This window comes from Plectropomus leopardus, chromosome 3, assembly GCF_008729295.1.
Source record: "Plectropomus leopardus isolate mb chromosome 3, YSFRI_Pleo_2.0, whole genome shotgun sequence".
Classification (NCBI taxonomy): domain Eukaryota; kingdom Metazoa; phylum Chordata; class Actinopteri; order Perciformes; family Serranidae; genus Plectropomus; species Plectropomus leopardus.
In genome coordinates this window covers 3524696-3547095 of record NC_056465.1, presented here as the reverse complement: position 1 = coordinate 3547095, position 22400 = coordinate 3524696, and the positions used below count along the sequence as shown (strand labels likewise).

The 22400-nt window shown below is 38.0% G+C and overlaps 1 protein-coding gene across 1 annotated transcript in view; it reads right to left on the bottom strand.

Annotated features, from left to right (window-relative positions):
• Window positions 1–22400, bottom strand: part of LOC121962737 (inactive N-acetylated-alpha-linked acidic dipeptidase-like protein 2) — a 498032-nt gene that overhangs the window by 272956 nt on the left and 202676 nt on the right. The window contains exon 8 of the mRNA XM_042513024.1: window positions 2709–2852. Within this exon, the coding sequence (XP_042368958.1) occupies window positions 2709–2852 (144 nt within the window). The remainder of the gene's footprint in view (window positions 1–2708; window positions 2853–22400) is intronic.

Below are 22400 nucleotides of genomic sequence, written 5' to 3'. Positions count from 1 at the left end.
GACTTAATTAAACTATGACCGCAGCTCAACCTAACTGTGAACATAAATGTACTGATAGATTCATAGTTTTGTTACCTAAACCTAACCACTGACCCCTGCATCAAGATACAGAGCAAAAGTCTGCCCCCAGCCTCTGCCCAAAGCTTAAAGCATGACTCGTCGGAATGAGATCACATTAGCAAAATAGTAAGTCTGTCTAACCTTTGAATCAACCTCTGTCACTTACTCGTACCTCCTTCCCTATTCCATACTTAAGCTGTAATGACCCCTCTCTTTTTGTAGGTAACCACTGACCCCACAGCACATTAACAGCTTGCCATGGTGTGCACTTTACCCTCACATTTGCTAGAAATTGCTGCATCATAATCTGGCTGGACTCTGACTCTATTTGAGGTAATTCATCAGTGTCCATTGGACATGTCTCTCGCCCTTTCATGGGATGTTTAGGTCCCTGGTATATGTTTGCAAGTGAGGCACCCATCTCTGTCATGTTCATTCTTTTGTGAATGTACATGTACATTACAAGAACAAGTGGGTTTGATAAGCTTTCTTTGCAGGCAGAGTTTTCTTCAGGGTAATCATTGCTCATCATAAGTTTCTAGGTGAAATGAAAGTTATAGAGAGTAAGAAAGAGAGAGAAAAATACGAAAGAAAGTGCAGTTGCACGTAAACATGTTTTTTTTCTGAAACACTTCGAGGCGACATTCAAGCCGCAGTGGATTTGAGGCACTCAGGTCACATCTGTGACTCAACTAAGTCAAGTTTGCTGGAGATTCCAGGTAATGAACTCGCTGAGTCACCATACAGTGTGACTGATATGCTTGCAGAGGTAGGCGGTGGTGAAGGTGATCCATTTAGATAGAACACAATGATACAACAGCTCTCACACATACTGTAGAGTCAGTACCTCAACCCACAATTTAAACTTGTTTTTTTGTCAATAATTTGTTATTTAGTCAGTTAGTGTATTTTTCTGAGTCCCTCAGTGCTCTCACCTCAATATCCCAGAAGAGTATACTTGAATATTAACAAATACAAGAGCAAGATGCAGGTTGAAAGATATTCAGTTCATATAGTATTTTAACTTGGGAAATAATGATTAATCGATTATTAAAATACTTGCCAATTATGTTTCTGTTGATGGTTCAATCAACTTATTACTTCAACTCTGAATCAAAGACAAGAGGAGCATCTTTAGTGTAATTATAGATGCACAACAGTGACACTCAACATGATTGAAAGGGATCCCTACAAAGCTTGTAGTTGGATTGCAGCAGGGCAGCTGTAGGACAGATGACAATATCATCAAGACTGCTATCATGCCTAACACCTGTAAACTGATATTTTATTTACATGCTGACACAAACAGACAAAATAGACTGTTTCTGTTCAGAATGTGGTGGCACCGAGTCAAGCAGTATCCAGACATTCTGCTTTTTAGCCACGTCCTCCAGCTCTTCCTGGTGGATCTTGAGACTTAATAAGTACTGATATGTGTGCATATCTCCTCCCTGTCGAGCATTCCTAGAATAAATCCACAGGGATGCATCCTGGGGATATCCTTACCAGTTGCCTGAATGACCTCAGCTGGCTTCTTTCAAACTGAAGGAACAGTGGTTTTACTCCAAACTCCTTGCAGCTATCTGAACTCCTCAGCTTAAGTCTTAAGGTGAACCCACCCCACAGTAAAAGCTAATTTCAGCTGTTTGAATCCACCATGAAAACTACCCAAAAATCAGGACTGTAGGAAGGGTTGAAATTAAGATCCGCTGGGAAATTATGGGCATTGTTATCGGGTACAGTTTCTTGTTCATCACAATAGTCCTGTATAGCACCATATATACTTCAGTGTTCCCCCTACCATTATAGAAGTCATCTAAGGACTTTCAATATAAAGTAGGTCTAGACTGTGTTTTTTTTTTTTTTTATAAACTAAATATGCTTATATTATTTGTCTAATTTATGTTTCAGTCTCTACTGTGTCACTGTCAATTCTACTCTGCTCATACACAAACACACACATGTCCACACACCCACAGTCAGACAGAGTAGAGAGGGACAGAGGAGAGATTCTACACGTGTTACGTTAAGTGGACTTCAAAGCACTGCAGCTATTGTGAGTGACACGTCACATGACAGAGACTGATAATCTAAAAGCCAATGAGTAAATCATTGATGGAGAGACGTTGACCCCAACCATCGGAAAAACAAGCAAAAATATCAGCATTTTTTCAACGCACACAACACAAAGCATCAGTGGACAAAAAGAACACTACCAGCACAGGACTCGCCATAGGAGAGGAAATACTCCTCCTTACTGTACAAGGCTGTACTCGGCGAATAAGTAAGTAAATAAATACATAAGCTAGATGAATACAATACATAGAAAATGAATAGTACAGTAAAAAACAGTGTGCATGTAAATGTATGCTGCTGAAGGTAAGCCACAGAACAATATGTAAACTTTTGATTTTTGTAGTTATTTCTTAATTATTAATTTAAAAAAATATTTATTAGTACAATTTTATTTATGCATTTTTTGTTTTTATATTTCAAACAACTGATAAAGAATTTAAATTAGTGACGTTAATATTTTTTATCCTTGAGACTAAAAAATCATGTGGTTGTATTTCATATTTTTTGATATGTTGGATTTGTTGTGGAGACTGATGAAAATAATTCAGCCATGCAGTATTTTGAGTATTTACCTGTGTTAGGAGGCATGGCCAGAGGAATACAGACGTCTCCTTGTCCCGCAGATGGAGAGGACAGTAACGTCTTTGCCAGGAGAGCAGAGATGGGCTGAACCAACAGCGATGTCAGACTTCCTCCAGCCTCCTTTGATACATCAGCTGGAGGGAAATATACAAATACAGGATGAAAATCAGAAGAAACTAAGATGAAAAACAGAGGGAGGTCAGAAGCTTCATAAAAAAAAGACAACCATACAGTTATATAACTGACAGTTTTCTGTTGCCCTGGTGTCATTTCAGTTCCTCCATAACAGAGGTACAATATAGATCTCCTCAAACAGTAAATAACATTTAACAGTTGTAATGGTTCTATTAATTGTTATGCAGTCCCTCCCAGATTTTGCATTTCCCCGTAAATTCTACACAACCTTGCAATTTTGGCACAGCAACTGTATTACAAATCTGACTATATAAATGGGTAAAATCTCATTTAATTGTAGAGGTGCCCTCAGAGTAGGGAAAATAACAATTTATCAGTGATCGATTAATCGGTCATTAAGGATTTAATCAAATTTACATTTAATTGATTAATCTGTAGGCAAAGAAATACTGTCAAAATATTTGCAATATGCTGCTGTGAGTTGTGAGAAAAAAAGCATTTGGTATTGTCTGACATGAGCAACGTTTTTATGTTTTTTCAAACGATTAATGATTAATTTAACCAATTAACTGATTATGAAAAGTGCTTACAAATTGCAACCCTAGCACAGCATATAACACTCCCCATTTATCAAGAAAAAGAGAAAAAAAAAAAAAAAAAAAGTTTTAAAAAAAAAACATGAAAATAACCTGGAAAAAGTGCTTTAAAAGAGCTAATGCAATTTTGTGTCTGCCAGCAGCTTGCGAATCAATGTGAGACAGTCGGGATGAAGAAATATCCCTTCTCTATACTATCCCTCTCTTTCTGCAGTAGTGACAGAAATAATAACAAACACACAGTGGAGTCTGTCACATGATAAGGCTTAAGCTGTTTGTTTTTAAGTTGTTTACTTGGTCTCTCAGTGATCGTTCTGGGCAGCAGGACCTGATCCGCCTGACTGCGCTCTTATTGTAGTGTTGTTAGTTAGCTAGCTGAGATATTGTTTGTCCCTCACAGGTTTTATTTATCCAGGATAAAGGCCCATGTAGGTTTCTGGGCACCTGCTATCTCGCCGTAGTTATTATGTCTTACTTGTCTTACTCTTTCTTTCTCCTGCCCTTCTCTCCATTGAATCTAGTGGGCTGACTGCTAATAGAGATGAAGTCTTCCACATGTGGAAGCATTCAGCCAATATGGGCATTGCTCGAGGCAACATGGCTGCACTGTTTGATTTGCCCTTGTTAAGAGAGTGAAATGTTCTCCCTAATCCTCGCTTCAGGTCCATGCAGGTTTAGTTCATGGCACATCTGTTTCACTCTCCTCTGCAGATGAGTACATACAGTACGTGAGAAACACATATAATGTGCACTGGGTGCAGATGAACATGAAGACCCACAGTACCAGTACGTGATCAAAAGGTTAAAAAATATAAGAGGCTAAAAAAGTACACAGTGACTCGGCAGGTTTCCATCAACCCTAAAATTGTGCAAAACTAAATTGCAAGTATAAAATACGCCTAATGGAAACACATCAATGTGAAAAAAACAACTCCATTTATTGCAAAAAAAGTTTTTACACTTGCATTAGGTGGTACTTTAGGCTAATAGAAAAATATTTCCCAAAACTGCAATGGAAACACTTTTTTGGCTTTTATAGGTCACATGATGCTATGGCTGTGTGCTTGTCAGTAAGAACTGGCTCCTTCAGGCAGTTCCTTGAGCAGATCATCTGAACGTTTTGAGTCCACAATTCCTCTGTGAAATCGTAGACTATCTCCTACCAGAAATCCCTCGTACGTGGCCGCTCCCACAGAGAATAGAATAGAATAGAATAGAATAGAATAGAATAGAAATACTTTATTAATCCTGTGAGGGAAATTGTTTTGTTGCAACAGCAAAGAAGACAGCAGCGTCAATTTATTATTGATTGGAATTCATGAACATACACGTTTCTACAATCAAATCCAGTTTTTCAGCATTCATGAATCCAGTGTAGGTTTTTCGTACTGATGTGTGTGATGTTTTGCCAATATCATATATCTTTGCAATTCAAAACAGTTGCTAGTTTTTTACCTGAAAATGAGTGTTGTTGAAAGCATGATGCCACAGGGATTTGGTCTGTATGACTCCATGTAACCCGCTTGGTTTTATTGGAAAAAAGAGCGAACACAAAGCCAACCAAAATTAAAGGACGCAGATGTATCAGATTTCCCTCATCAAAATTCAAGTGTGGCATCATTCTGAAAGTTCAAATTAAACAGCCATATTTTACTTGCAGACGTAAACAGCCAATCGTGTTTGTTCTTGCTTCCACAGACCATATGTGTGTCTCCAAGTGCATCTGCTCTTTTGGTTGACTGAGCAGCAGGACAAAGTGTAAAAGTCTGGGTGAAGAGTGATGTAGATCACAGTGTGTGGTGATCAAACACGCGAAGCCAATAACATCACTGCTCTCATATTTCTGAAACAGTAGAGCCAATCACAGTGGACAACAAACAGTTTTATAAATGGAAACAAAGTTCTTCATGGAAATGATATTGTCTGAAAATGAAGACGAAAATGAAATGAAGACGCAGCACTGATAATCTGGCAATCAGTTGGTGTAATCACAAAAGAATAAATAAGAAAATTAATTGTTTGCTGAAATGGTTTATATGATTGCATCAATCTGACATGTTTAAGCTGTGACTCTACTGTATCTCAGTCTAAATGTTTGACCCTTTGAAACAAATTGCAAAAAATTAGTAAAAGGTACCAAGAAAATTACCTAAAAATTAGAAGAGGAGAGTATTATTTGAAAATTAGCTAAAAAAAATGTCTAAAAATATGTGACAGAAAAATAATGAAGTATATCTTAAATAAACACATATTCTTTGTATTTTTATACATATTTTATTCCTTTTTCATATATCCTGTTTTTGTTTTTACTTTGGTTGCTCATTTTCACATGGTTCAATTTTTGGAGCATGTGTTGTTAAGTTACCTATTGCCTTCTCCCAGTGTTTTTGAAAGAAATCAAACCAATTCCTTTGGTTTCGAAGGGTTAAATCATGCTGTTTGACACTATATTGTAGCAGCCTGGTGTCAGGGGCCCAAAAGCCACTCCATATGTACAGCACAAAGTTAGCTTATAGTGAATTTAAAAAGGAGCATCATTGCCATGTCTGCTCTCGTGATCAAACATACAGAGGAGACTAACCACTGCCCTCCTCCATGACTCTTAGTGGTCTGAAGATCTTCCTGTTTGATTGAAATTGACAATAAGTGAAGGAAGAACTGAAAGAAGACTTGAATGACTCCTGACAGATCTTAGATGAGAGGAGCCTCATCATCATATTATACTTGAAGAAAGCACTCAAGAGCTTCATACACACACATGGATGGAACACACACACACACACACACACACACACACACACCAGTGCACTGAGGCCACGTTTAGTCGGCCCGACTGAAAACGGAAAAGTCTTTCCTTTGTGTTTTTTTAAAAAAAAAATGTTTTCATATGATAACATTATGAAAACAATCCGTGTACACAAATCTGCAAAACCAACCAAAAACCCTATGCATTCCAGGCCAGTAGTTGGCGGTAATGACACACCATAGAAGACCCTGCTTGCACATGCAAAGTATGGCCGTGACATCACCGTCCTCAAAGAATCCGTGCATTGCCAGTTAACACGGTGACAAAAGGAGTTACAAGATTACACCCTGGAACCCAGTTTTCAGCCTTAGGATGTACATGTTGTCATAATGATGATTATTTGTTAAAAAAACATGATATTTACTTCAGTTTTTGGAAATATGTTTACCGCTGTGATTTTACTCAAGCACATTGCTAAGACTCATATCATAATGAAGGATCTGGCACATATTTGAACTCAAGTTTTCCAATAAAAAGCCATGTACTGCTTATGTTAAGAAACCCTCCTCTCATACTATGTTGTTTCACTGCATCCATATTACACTTATGTCAGAGAGCCAAAAAAGGCCAACACTGCATTGGACCAATAAGGACCTGCTGAAAGCACAAAAAGGTAGAAAAAAGTAAAACTCGGCAAAATGTTTTCGACATAATCAGTAAAACGAAGTGAAAGGTGATTAAAGGCCTCATTAGTTATATTCCCTGTGAAATCATATCATCAATAAGAGTATGTGTTATGGGTGGTTAAATCCAGATTGTGAGGCTGACTTGGAAATCAAATGGTTGTAAGATCCCATAGTGGCTCCTTAGTTATGACCAGCAAAGACCTGCTAAAGCCAGATGTATTAATAAAGTCTGTACATTGATTCTGCCTATAGTATAGTGGCATGCCAAGGTAGAATCTAAAACATGTACAAGTAAATGCAAACTGTCTTTCTACGGGCAGACACACATATAAAGCTGTTGTCTTTTTATCTGATAATATTCACAGCTATGACTGAACTGAATTGTTTTCTAGTATGATTTTATCAGTATATTAGGCAAACCTGTATCACATTCACAGAACAGTCTAAGCATATATATTTAATGTTGGGCTTCAGAAAATTTGCAGCATTTTTCACATTTTTTACCCTGATATTCTATAGACCAAAGCATTAGTGAGTCAATCAAGAAAATATCCATGATAAAAATAATCATTAGGTGCTCAGCCTAAACAGGACACAGTTGATGTAGAGGTAGTCGGAAGAAGACAAAAAAGAGCTAACTGGAAAGAAAAAGCAAATAAATTGTGTCACATATAAATGACAAGAAAATTAAAAAAAAAAAAAAAAATGTGCAGGCTACAGGACAAGATGACAGTAGGCGGGTTTCCATCACAGATATGTACAAAATTTAAAGTGAAATTTTAATAATGTAAATTGTGAGATGACGGCATTTCCACTGAGTGATGTTCTGCGACTTCTCTGGTGATAATATTGCATGGTGATGGATGTTCAAAACATTAGCAGCTTTATTTCTATTGCAGCCACTGCCCTAGCTATCATTATGTCCAATCCAAGGCCACGTAGGCGTGTTATGGAGCCATAATGGAAAGCCCCTTATATGTGGGAGCGGCCACGTATGAGGCATTTCTGGGAGGCGATAGTCCACGATTTCACAGAGAAATTGTGGGTTCAAAATGTCCAGTTATCTGCTCAACTTTGCAATAACACCTCTTGTAGCTCCTGCTGCATCATGAGGGAGCCAGTTCCTACCAACAAGTGCAAAGCTATAAAAGCCAAAAAAGTGTTTCAACTGCAGTTTTGCAAAATATGGCTTTTTCGAATCGCCTGAAATACCACCTCATGGGATCGTGAACATTTTTTGGAATAAATGGAAGGTTTTTTTGATGGACTTTCCATTATGTGTATCTTATATTGTATATTTCAATTTGCACAATTAGAGGGTTAATGGAAACCTGCCCAGTGAGGAATAAATGCAAACCCCATGTTTAAGAAAAGCTGCTCTGATATAATTTAACATATTTCACAGGTTTAATCTAAAGATTAAAGATGAGACTAAGACCCATTTTATGCACTCAATAAATATATTTCTATCAGATTTTGGTTTCAAATTTGTTAAATGAAACGTGTTTGTGAGCACTTCTTCTTTTTCAAGCTAATCCGTCAACCTGACTGGTGTGGTACATCAAGATGCTGATTAAACAGCTATTTGACCTTAGCCAATCTGTTTGATTTCTTTTGAAAACATGGGGAAAAAGGCAATGAGCAACTGAAGAAGAAATATCCCATAACTTGCAAGAAATAAGTAAAATGTGACAAGGAAATTACCTAAAAGTAAGTAGAAAATTTATTTGAAAAAGGGAAAAAGTTCTTGAAGACTATATTCATAATTATTTGGTTTTTTTTTTAATTAAAAATTATGTTGCAGGAAAAAACAAAATATACAAACTATAATATTTTTGGCACTTTTTAAAAGATTATTTCCATGTTTGCTTATTACTTTTTTGTGCTTATTTTCAGGTGACTTTCTTGTAAGAAATCAAAGTATGTTTTAAAGGGTTATACCTCATACTGTCTCTAAAGACTATCTGACTCCAGCTGTTAACCTTTATCGACCATCAACAAATAATTATATCAAGATGTGTTGTCATTTTGCTGCTAAAAATACCAAAAGTCCCGAAATCTCAGTGTGGGTGTTGCGTAATTTTACTTAGTGTGTGTATCATCACATTCTGCGGTGTGTTTTTAAATGACATGCAAATTGATGGCTCTGAAATTGTTACCTGTGCATTAGGGCCTCAAAGGTTAATTGGAAAGAATACACAAAGGGTCAGTTTGTTGCCTGAGTAATGATTCACATTTAGGAACAGACATCAGCAACTTATATCCATCCTAGAAATACCTTTCATCTGCAGACATCTATGCTTACAGATGAGCTATCACATGTAAACTAGTTTTCTAGCACATATTAGTTTATTTTCCAAGTGTTCTCTTGTTCCACCGCAATACTATATTTCACATTATCCTCATATATTTGCAAGACTAATGTTATACTGCCGAGTGTTTTCAGGAAATCTTTGTAATAGGATCTAACTGCCAGGATTAAGGGATAAAAAAGTGTCTGACTTGAAAAAGTCTGCTATTGCATTTTGTCATAGTTAAGCTATAGCTGCAATGTCTCCACAAACAAATGGGAGCTCCGACAGAGACGTAACTCATTACAAAGGCATGCATCCTTTGTCCCTAATATCTCATTTCCTCAGCCAGTTGCATCTTGTATACCCCATTAACTTAAGCATATTGTTACTTTTCTGCTTCTCTTGCAGCTGATCCATACTTTGTCCAAGTTTGTGAATAATCTATACTCTAACCTTAGCTGTGAGGACAAGTTCAGCAACCCTTGAAAAATCCCTTGTGGTTTCTTTGAACCAAACTTCAAGTCAATAGCCTTCTGTGGCTGGTCTAGAGAGTGCCATGTCGGCATTCAAGCTCCACAAGACAATTAATAATCCATGAACGACACGGGAGACAAGACAAGGGGGGAGAGGAGGAGGTGTGGAAGAGATGAGGAGTGAGAAAATTGTGGAGGGGGAAATAAGGTAAAAAATAACGACGAAAAAAAGGAGATGGTTGGACAAGATGTGAGGAAAAGATGAGGGGTTAGAGGAGAGGGCCAAGGCAAGAAGTGAATAGTAGATGAAGTGGCAAGAGAGGAGAAGGTTGAGAGAAGGTGAGCAAGGGGAAGGAGAGGACAAAAGAGAAGAGAAGACATAGGAGGTTAGGGGAATAGAAGGATGCAGTGTTAGGGTAAGAAAAAGGACAACCAGGGGAATATTGAAAGAGGTTCAGTTGGTAGAGGGAGAAACGGTGTAGGAGGAGGAGAAGCGTGATAGCAAGGTTAGAAAAGAGGATGAAATATAGCACAAACTGGATATGCCTCCACACGGCTGTATGCCTCCATGCATTAGTCAAATTGTCAAAGTCAAATTCAAACCTACAGTTTACATTCATGTCTGTGAAAACATGGATGCTTCACACACAGATCTATGCAGTCAGCCTAGTTTCAAGGTGGCTCTTAAGGGTTCTTAAATTATGGCCAAAAACATATTATGTTATGACAATGGGACAGATGCAAGGTCACAGTGACCTTGACCTTTGAACACCAAATTCTGTTTAGATCATCGTTGAGTCCAAATGAATGTTTGTGTCACATTTGGAGAAATTCCCTCAAGGTGCTCTTGAGACTCACTTCTACAAGAATAAGAAGAATTTAAGGTCATCATCACCTTGACCTTTGACCACCAAGATCTAATCAATTCATCCTTGAGCCTATTTGAATTTTTGTGCCAAATTTAAACAAATTCACTCAGGGTGAGTCACAGTCACAGTGACCTTGAACCTTGACCACCAAAATGAAATCAGTTCATCGTTGAGTCTACATGGTTTTGTGCTAAAGAAATTCACATTTTCAAGATTTGGATGGACAGACAGAGACTGAGCGACTGACAGCCTGAGAAATGGACGGACAGATGTACAGATGACATAAGGACAACCACTGGCACGGAGGCATAAGAATAAAAATGTGAGTAAATACCTAAGAAGCTAGCTAGTAATTATTAAATGGCTAATAAGTAATTCCAAATAACTTAGAAATGAGAAGATAAGTATATCTTCATTAATGTATCAATCATTTGTTTGTCACATGGAATAATACAAGGAACAACTGGTGTGAAATGTGATCTCATCAGCTCTTTAACTTGTGCTCTGCTATTTAGATCTTTTTTGCATCTGAAATTGTTGGCTGAAGCTTCATAATTGTCCATCATTCCAAATGGTTTTGGTAATCCATGGCTACTGGTTGCAGAATAATTTAATTGTCCACACATCCTGACCTAAACGAGATGGCTACATGGTCGTTACATCCCAACACAGGCCGCGACTCCGCTCTGCAGCTGCATCTGCATAGTGTTACGTTATAGCAGTGATCCACAGCAGGAGCAGGGGCACCTCACAATCCAATCCGCACACCAGTTCTTATTCACTGTAAAGTACATGACTCCTCTCCTATCACCGTGGTCCTCTGCTCTGTCAGGTCAGCCTAAGAAGAGCCAACTGTTGCATGACCCTGTCCAGGTTATCATCAAGTTTCGTTGATCAAATGATTTTACAGTCTAGAAATCTCATTGGAAACTGATACGGCACAGAGGTCAACCAGTGAATTGTTTTGTACAGTGGTTAACAGGATGCTAGTTGAGCTGGCGCCCATTTCCTATCTTTTCATTAATATTTACTGATGTTTACATTTGAAAATCATGGCCTGGCTAGCTAGCAGCTAGCTAACAGAAGTTGGCAAAAGGGGAATTTACAGACTGGTATAATGATTTCCTTATCCTGATGTTTGACTCACAGCCAAGCCAACCACAAAAAGCAACACACAGACATGCTAAAAGGGCTAGGCGATATGGCTTTAAAATGATATTGCAGTATTTTAATGTCAAATCCCAATACACAACATATATATCTTGATATTTTTTAACGTTGTTTAAACTGATGTTAACTACTAAAATACAAAATTATTGGACAAACTGCAGTTACAGTTAAAGTTTGATAAAGTAACTACTGTTATAATAAAGTTGAATACACTACTGTTATAACATTTAATAAATTTGGTTATAAGTAAGTTCAATAAAGTATTTTTCTTTTGAAATTTAAAAAAAAAGTATTGTTATAATTAAATAAATCAGAGCGGGCCCATGGAGCTTTTATTTTGAAAGACTTGGCTTGTCTCAGGCGGAAAGTGTTGATGTTTTTGCTGTGGAGTTGAAGCTTCAACAGTTGGATGTTAGCATTAGCAGACAGTTTAACAGATATTGCTGCCCCTTTAACCATGAGGATTCATTCACTGTGAGCGGGCAACAAACTAACAGCAAGTTGCACTGGTGCTCCCAAAATGGGTCGCAAAATGTGACTAAACAGTCACGATCAGAGCTCTGCAAATATAAATACATGCCTCACCTGCTCACACGTGATGATTAATTCACTGAAAGCTGGAAACAAACTAACAGCTCTCCAGTTAATATATTAATAGTATTTGCAAATCGCAGTAGTGCTCTACTGTAGCAAAATGTGACTAAATAGTCACAATTTGGAGCTCTGCAAAAGCACTGCTCTGTGTGTGTGTGTGTGTGTGTGAGGCAGAGAGTCATAGAACAGAGTGGGAGAACCCAAATGCGGGTGGCTAATATAAATGACAATTTACACTTGATGTTTTGAAATAGAATCATTGTATATATTGCACATGGAAAAAGCTGTGATACCTCAAGTAGCTATATTCAATATATTGTCCACCCCTACTTGCAAAATAGGCATAAGAGGCTAAATCTAGCACAGATTTAGTGGTACTGACAGAGAGGAAGCTAAAATTATCCATGCCGGCATCATAATATCTATACATGGGGATTGGTCAGTTTATTTAAGTGGAATAGATTACTGCAAAGCATGGATTTGCAAAATGGTTGAGTTGATTAAAAATTTTGCAAATTTGACTCATAAGTTCATGCTATTGACCAGGAAGCATTAATATGCACCATTTCATAGCACTGACAGTTGAGTGTATGAGTAGAGAGTCCCAAAAAAATGAGGCTATCATAGCTTGTTAGCTGTGATGTGCCATTTTGCCAGAGTTGCCTCACAGCAGAGAACTTGTTTACAGGCACTTATGAGACAGAAGTTGATGGTACACATCTCTGACCCTGATCCTTTATGTTTTGGTGTCGCTGTGCTCTGGTTATTTAACCCTTTGAAACTTAAAGTAAATTGTCTTGTTTTCTGTCAAAAACATGGGAAGAAGTCATTAAGCAACAAAAAAAAAAAAAAAAAAAATGCAAGAAATTGGTACATAATTACAATAAAATGACCTGAAAAATTTGTTAAACAAAACAAAACAAATGAAAAATATAGTTTAAAAAAAACCATAAAAACAACACCAAATAAAGGAAACAAGACTTGGAAAAAGTGCTTACAAAATTATAACAATTTTGTAACAAATTTATATGATTAATTATGACAATAATATTTTCCCTCGCTTTCCTTCTTTTTTTCTCAAATTTGTTCCCCGAGCTTTTTAAAAAATCATTTTCTAAGTTTACCAATTTCTTGCCATTTGTGGAACATTTCGAACCAAGTTTCTAATTGCCTTTTTTCTCAGGTTTTGAAAGAAAGTGCACCAATTTGCTCAGGGTCAAATCTTTAAAAACTTGTGAAAGCCGTCTGAAAGCAGCAAAAGAAAAGCAATGTCGTTCCAGGTTTCAATGGGTTAATCGTTCTGATTTAATGGTAATGCCTTTCTGGTGCATAAGCATTGAAACCTATATTAATTGCAAGTCCACATTTATGATCAGTTAATATCTAAAAAAGCATATTTTGACCCATCGTACCACACTGTGAGGAACTCATGATAGCTCTGAGTCTTATCTTGGTGAGGTGAAAAAAAGAGGTAAAACAAACCAAAATATGGTCACCCTTGTTCTTAAAAAAAAAAAAAAAAAAAGATTTTTAGATACAAGTCGAGTACGACTATTTCTCTGAGAGCATCAATATTGAGGTGCACACAAAATATGAAGGAGGTTGAGGACCCTACATAGTAACACTTTGCTCTTCACAGCACTTTGTTACTAGATACTTCAGAACTATCTCTAAACCCTTCATTAAAAGATGCTTGAGACCGACTGTCTTTGATGTTGGACTTTTGTTTTCCGCCCTATTTTTCTTACTCCACATAGACCCTGCCTTGACAAGCTTCTTACATGTAATTAATTAAAATTTATCTCTTGAAGTAACCCAGTAGTCTAGGATGACGGAGGTCTACTTGTGTTGTGTTTTCTGTCAAACAAAGATTGTGTGGCGTTAAATACGTCATCTTTTATGGGTGGAAAGTGGGCATTTATAAAAACAGTGAGCAAATAATTGCATTTTTCTTCATCCAACCCTCCAAATACTTGTGTGCTAGGCAGAAGTTTTTCATTTTGGACTGAAGGTGGTATAACATTTTCATTAAACTGAGGGACTTCAAAGTTCAAAGTCAAGCTCTCAATCTTGAGTTGTCAAATATGACACTAGTCCAGTGAGCCATCATATCAAAATATGACGCATTGGGTTCTCTGGTGGTTGGTTAGGTTTAGAAAAATATCTAATTGTTTCACTAACAATAACTATGCTAGTTACTGATGTTATATAACATGGTTTAGAATGCATCACAAGCGCTCTAAATATACTAGAACACTATGTGATGTTTAAAACAACTCGATTGACTTTTTGTTTCACACTGGACACAAACAGTGGACTCCCACCTGTCCAATGCAGACTTTCTCACTCTCTATACTATGGTTGATGCCTGGAGCATCAACAGATGTCACCGCTCAGGTCATCTCATTCCTCCACTAAAGGGAGCATACCAAGTCATGCACCTACATATTATGTTTTAGGTATCCTTCCGCATGTGCTTTTTATGTTGTGTGATGTCACTACCGATGCGGGGATGTAAACTAAAGCACAAGCCTAGAATTACACAACAAAGGCACGGATGGTTAGATTTAGGCAAAAGAAACATAGTAAAGTGTAGAGAAAACACCATCACATTCAGATGGGAAGCAAACACCGGCCTCCTGAGTGAAAGTCCAGGGTTTGTTGGATCCATCTACCACCCCTCCCACCCACCCAATAAGAACCTTAGTGGTCACTATATTACATCGTTACTGGCAGCATTTTAACCTGATGCTATCCAAGAGGTATCATGCTGACGCGGCAGGCTCTCCCGGGCCGCATTCTCAACTGCTGTAAGTGCCTACTGGCCGTCTGGCGGCGTATAATCACGCCATGACTGGTTCTGACATACTGTGTTTTCAGTTGATGCCATCCAGTGACTAATCATACCACCATGAAAGGTGATTTTTGCCAAAAGGATCTTTTGCCTACATCACTGCAAAAGCAGCTGTATTTGACAACTTTGTAATGAGAATGGGCTGGTTATTCTGACAAAGGCAGTCTCACAAATCGCATTTGAGGAAGCTTAAGGACATGTTCCACATTGTAGCAAATATTGAGCAATCAAATACATTCAGAGTGTCTTGTGTTAGTATACGAGTGTATTAATGGAATACAGGAAATCTGTGAGCTTACACAAACACTGCTGACCAATTTAAAATAACTTCATAAGTCTGGCTTTAAACGGAGAGATATGATTCTTATGATAGTTCTCGCTTCTTCTCCATCTTAATGTTCACTAAAGCGAGAATTCAAAAAATCAATACCTGGACAGCGTCCACGCTCTGTAAATCAGTCTTTCCATTACTGGGCACTGATATTAACTGATAACTGGACTGACTGACTGCTATCAGGCCAGTGTTTCTTTTTTTGTGTGTACAGTATCTCTGTGTGTGTGTGTGTGTGTGTGTGTGTGTGTGTGTGTGTGGACCAGCGCAGGCCTCTGACCAGCCACTGACTCCATGATGTGCAGGCTGGGCAGAAAATCACCAAACAACTTAGATGAAAAACTGTCAAAAAGGAAGTGTTTGAAGAATTGAGAAAATTCAACTGTCATCTATCATTGGCCATATAATGGATGATGCATTGGTAACAGGCCAATACAACACTTTTTAACCTCAAATGTAACATTTTCAGATGACCATCTGAATCTGATGTTGAAAATCTGACAAAAGCTGCAACATTTCTTCTAGGCTGTTTACATGGCAGCGGTTCTTTAAACATTAACCTTTTTGTTACAGTTTAGCCTTTCTTTCACATGACAACATTGTTTTGGGGGCCTAAAACCCAAACTTTTGAAACCGGGTTCCATAGCATAATTACCCCTTCTGTTACCGTGTAAATTGGCAATACGCGGATCCTGTGAGAATGATGATGGCTGCACTGTGCACATGCGCATTGTTTGTCAGACAAAGGGCCATGTGTGGGTAGGAGGACAACAATAACAGCAATGGTGGACTGCTGAGCTGTTGTGTTTGTTTGTGACTCTACTGATTTTATTAACGCCTACAGTTTTTGTGCATGCGTTTGCCATTGTCCTCTTGTTTGTTCACACTCACCACTCTGTAGAAAAACAGCTTTATACACAGGCTCGTGGTGTTCTTCTACGGTGTGTCATCACAAAGTTACACCGCCAGCTACTGGCCTGGCATGAGGACTACAGCGTTTTCAATTGTTTATGTGAATCTGTGTCCACAAGGATCGTTTTCACAATGTTATCATATGAACATGGATTTTTTTTAATGCAAAAGAAATACTTTTCTCTTTTTAGTAGGGCCATTCTCGTCTTGACGTGGCCTTAGAAAAGACAGTTGACTAGTAAAAAAGTCCTTCACCGATACAAAACGAGTCCTCGTATAAAACTAGGCTGTCTATACAGTAGAATGTCCTACCCAGGTAACATGATGAAAAGAACTGTTCTGCAGAGGTAAACCTGGTTCAAGAACATTCTTTAAGACAGTCATGACCTAGATGTTCAAATGGAGCTTTTGATGTGTGTGTGCGTGAGAGTGTGTGTGCATGCATCGGTGTAAAAGTAATTCATGCACCAATTACAATTGTTTCACTTGAAGGGTAGTTAATTTAAAGATATCTGAAAGTGTCTCAACACTGAAAGTACATTTTGTAGTTGTTCAAATTCCAGATATCTATTTACTTTTGCATGAGTAAGTTTGCATTAGTTATTCCTACACTCACAAGCAGAGTTATTTTTAATGTAATCATTTATTTGTTCTGCAACAGTCTGCAAAGTGTGCTGAAGCTTGCCAACAAATTGAATTAGGATAGGCCTGTTAATGAACACTGCTAAGTTGCCAAAATAATGTGATCATTTAACAACTTGTTCTGAGCTACATTGAGATGTTTTGCTCAAATCTAGTAACAACTACAACACACCACATTCCATAACATGAAGAGAGACAGCCAAATAATGTTTGGCCATCACCTCTGAGTAAAACTTTTCCTGCAACAAAATGAGAAACTTTGCCAATTGGGTGAGAATGTTCCACCTATTAGGCAGCATTGTGTCAAATTAAGTCTTTGTTCGCAAGTGCCAGGACTGATTTCTCTAAGATTCTTCAAAGAGAGAAAAAAATAGGAAACTGAGTGGAAATATCTCACCCCTCTGGCTGAATATTTACTTGTTTTATGAAATGTTTTATAAGCTCAATAGGATAGAAGTGTATTATTGAATGAAGTTTTATTATTGATTGACTCAAAGTAGAATGTAATAATGCTGTCATGCAGTAATCTCAATGCCAACAAGGTCCAAGAAACTCAATAACTTGGCTGTTCATTTGTGGTGTGGATATTCATTAATCCCTGGCTTGTTCAGTATGTGGTTCTTGTCATTCTATTGATATCTTGGCATATAGTGCAAGACAAATGAAAAGCTAAAATGGTTGTACACAATCTAATTATTCATCTTGCTTAAGAAATTGCATTACGAAATACACTTTATTGTTTAAAAGCATGTTCTTGTGGAAGAAGTCATAGTGACAACAGTGATGCAATGCTTAAAGGCCTCAATGAGTCACAGTGTGCCACAACTGATAGTGGTTTCAAGAAATAAACTACTGAGACAGCAAAGTTTAGCCAAGAGGTTTATGCACTGTAGCTGAGACAGCAGGAGTCCCCTGGGATGCTAATGGAGTATAACATGTACCTCAACCGAAAAAATATCTTATTTTATGCTTGCATTCATGCTAGTTTTACCTTCTATCTCCTCACTAGCATTTAATTTTTAAGGTGAAAATTAAGCATTATTGATCTATAATAGAAGATACTGTCATATGTGAGGTATCATAAAAAGCAACAACATTGTTCTAGAGCAGAAGGGAGGGGAGGTGGCTGGACCAAACAGAACTTTCATCCAGGAGACTGGTGAAGTGTTGTGCTTGTTCACACACTACAAGAGCTAGCTCAAAGTCTAGTCGTCATTCATGTCCAGCAGCTTTTTTTTATTATAATAATTTTTTTTAAGATAAACTGAATTCATTCCAAAGCCGCTAAGTACCAACACTTTTGTAGTGTATTCTTTTTTTTTTTTTTTTGTTGGAATCTGTAACTTATGGATTTGACTGTAAACGTCTTTCAAATTTTCATATGAACTGGCTTCAACAGTACCAGTAGCTGTGTTGTCTGCCAGTTTTGTGCTTTGTCTTATGTTGTTACATCAGGTGGCAAAAGTCCTAAGGTGTCCAGTACCTTATCTTAAGTTGTTATTGGCAGCATCAACTTGGTGCCGTCCAGTGGCATATCATACTGCTGCAACAGGTGCCATCTGGTTGACAGACTGCATATTATAACAACACAAGGTTCCTTTACAAACTGATGGTGCCCTTACGCTAAAATCACTGACAAAGTGGCAGTATTTGATGAGAACATGCTGAAATATGAGCATGTTCACAACGTCCACACAACACTTGACTGGTATTTGACCAGTGACTGGCTAAAAGACACAGACATAGGCTGAACAATCATCTGACATTGCTAAACTTTAAGTAATGCCACTGGCATGGATAAAAAAGTCCTGTGTTACCACTCTGAAAACACAAGGGAACAGCGTACCATACTAAACGTATTACACCATATCAGACAGACATATACAACATGAAGCCAAATGACTTGGCTCAGTCCATTGTATATGTGTCAGTAAGAACATGTCTGTGGATGTTTAAAAGAGAGAATAGGGGAAAAAAATATGGATGACTGAAAATGTGAGACATGAAACAAATGAGATGGCAGGAAGCATCACACGGTCTCCCATGGTGATCAAAGCAGAGGAGAGGAATGCATTACAGCTAATAAGCACTGCAGGATGGTCCTCTCCTCTCAGCCCTGTGAAAATCTGACACCTCACCATTAGACACTTTACTAAGCTCACACCAGCAGACAGACATGAAGGAGAAACAGAAATGTAACATATCAGTTCCTCTAAGACACAATGCCAAAATGAAATCTGTTTTGTGTTTTTAGGACAGAATTATTCATATTTTATGTTTCATCTGGTCTGTAGTAATTCCTTCCTTTCTTGCCTTTGCCTTTGGTAGCTTGGTCTCCTGGGCCAGGGCCAATTTTTTTTTTGTCTCAATCCAATCATGCAAGTTCTTTGTTTGTCAGTGCTGGCATCAAGATCAAGATCTGGAGATGGCATTGTTTCTGACAAGTTATTCCACAGTCTGAGGCAGATGTGAAATCAAGCAAATTCACTGCGTAAACTACTACCTGACGTCCACCATATCAGGCAACCATAAAGGTGTGTTTGTATTACCGCATTGTATTAACTGTCCACTGCATTGTTTGCGCAGTCTGTGTTTCTTCACCCTAAACAGCCAACGTCGGGCTCACACAGTAGCAGTGGCTAACAACACCCAGTCACTAGAAAAAAACTCGGTACTGCACGTTGCAAATGACGGATCCAACACATTTGCACGTCATTATGTAGCAGACATGTTAAAACTTCATAGATCATAGTTTGGCTTAGAATATCTGGTTTTGGGGGCACAAACCCCACTGGAAAAGCAGCAATGTCTCTGAGAAAACCCTACCACCTTACATGGTTCAATCCCACCTAGAAAAACAGCAAGAAAAAGGTTGCAAGAAAAAAAAGTTTGGGTCCTGAAAAGCCAATGAAAAAAGAGCCACAGGTCACTAAAACACTGATGTTTGGCGCCTGGAAAGCCCATTCTGAAGTTGTCAAACACAGCTGCTTTTGCAGTGGCGTAACATCCCAATGCAAAAAGTCACCTTTCACATCTTCAAGATAAGCCACTGGATGGCTTCAGCTGAGAATGTGGCCAGACAGAACTGTTCATGGTGTTATTATATGCCAACAGATGGCCTGACAGCACCAATTACGGCAGCATGATACGCTGGTGGGTGGCGTCAGTGAGAATGATGTCGGAGTAAAACTTGGCAAGACGGTTTCAGGTTGAAAACCTGCCAGTAACAACGTAATATGAAGGACCCTTAAGGGCAGGAGGAGGGATGCAGGATGGATTAAACAAAGACAAAGACATTAGTTAAGGGATGTAGGACACTTGTGGAGTTGATAGCGCAATTTAAAAGAAAAGCGAGTTGGTTGAAACACCTGATATTCCCTAAACTGTTGTGCAAATGAAAGTTTAAAAACAAAAAAAAAAAGTACTGCCATTCAATCTGCTGTCAACAAGCTGCTGGCTTACTTTATCTGAACAACACAAAGGACAAAATATTACAACATTCAATTTAAAAATATAAGTAAAATTAAATACAATTTAGGCAGTGGCTTTCTATGACTGCAAAGAACACCCAAAAAACTTTGGCTCACACATACAACCTGACCTCAGCCCCAGATGGTCCGGGCTTAGTCTCAGACCCTGTTAACTCTCAGAAACACCCCTGGCTGCTGTTGCATAGATTTTGATCTCTTTCTATTGTGAGCCTCCAAAATGTTGTCAAAGGAGCTTAAGTCCTTTGGCAATGTAGCAAAACACACAAGGAGCGAGCACAGTAAATTAAAAATAAAAATAAAATAAAAAAAGGTTAAAAATAGCATTTAAACATAAACTTTACTGTTGTATACAACTGAGCACTTGGCCCGTTCCTCGTTTTGCTGTAAGGGTTCTGTTTCGATGGCAGATTCTGTTCAGCATGTTTAAGCCTATCAGCATCACCAGCAAGCTAACCTTAACTTTAGATCTGACTGATTTAAACCAGCCTTTGGGAAATCTGTTGATGTCACTGAGATACAGGAATCAGAGACAATCACTTAGTGTCCTTTTGGAGTTGCCTTTACTAAATGCTGGAAACTGACTGTGATACTTTCACTTATTCATTTTTCCAATTTTTTTTTGTCTCAAGTTTTGAGATAATTCACAGGGGTCACTTCTGGCATCTTTGGAATGGCCTTTTTTTTTTTTTTTGCTTTAAAGTTTCTTGAGGAATAGAAGTCACTGTTTATCTAGAACTGTATCTACTAATTTGATTCTGTCTTTCAACTCTGCAAAGTAAAACACGGCATTCATAAGTCAGACAGCTGATATCAGGGAAAGAAGTAAAGATGGGACTGAGGCAGGGGACTGGTAAGAGGACAGCTGAGGTTGAGTTTTTTCTTTTCTCTACAAATGGAACAGAAGGACTGAAATAAATTCAACTTTGCCATGAAAAAGAAAAGTGTTTCACTTGCCCTTCACAGAGCTAAATCTAAATAAAGAAAACTGAATTTAAGTTTTCAAGTTCAAAGTTAAACTCAATACAAACTGCATATCTGATTTCAAGCCACTGCATTTAATGTTGAATTGAGTCTTACAAATGTAATATTTAAAATCATTTTTTCAACAAATCCATTTTCCTGCTGTGTTCAGAAAAGTGTGACAAATTAAATTTGTATAATTGCTCACACTGATCTTTTTTCCATCCACACAATTTTCAAACACCTCTATCCTTCAAAGAGGTACAATGAGACCACCTTTATTCCTGTCTGATCCTACTTTAGTGTTTCTCCTGTGTGAGGAAAAAGAGAAAGGGAGCTGTTTTAATGAACAACATGAAACAAAAATGAAGCAGTCAGTAATTTGGGAGAGTTGCCTATGCTTTGTTTTAACCTGTTCATTCACTGATCTGTGACAGTCAGACATAATAACTGATAGTTAGTACTGACTGGGCAAGCTGTATTTTTTATCACAGAGCTTTACTTCTGTATGAACAAGTACTGAGGAATTTACTGTGAGTCGTTACTACTTAATAATACTTTGTCTCGTCAGTGGCAAGCAACTGTTGTGGCAGGTAACAGCAGCATGTGGTGAGTTTTTGAAGAAAAAACGTTGTGGTTTGACTTACAATTCACATGAGAGGTGAACAGCGAGCTCTCAAGTTAAAGTCCAGATTTGCTGGCAATGTTAGAAATCATACCATACCATAAGGTACCTTTGTGCACCTGTGTTTGACGCTTTTGTCTACTAATAAAGCAGCTGTATTTGACAAGTCAGGTTGTTGCCTGCTGCCTCTTACACTGATGCTCCTGGTGTGAATCATAATGCGAAAGATGCCCCTTTGCATCAGCGTTTGACGCCAACAACACAGAACAGGCTGATATATTCCTCAAAACACTATGCTGCACTG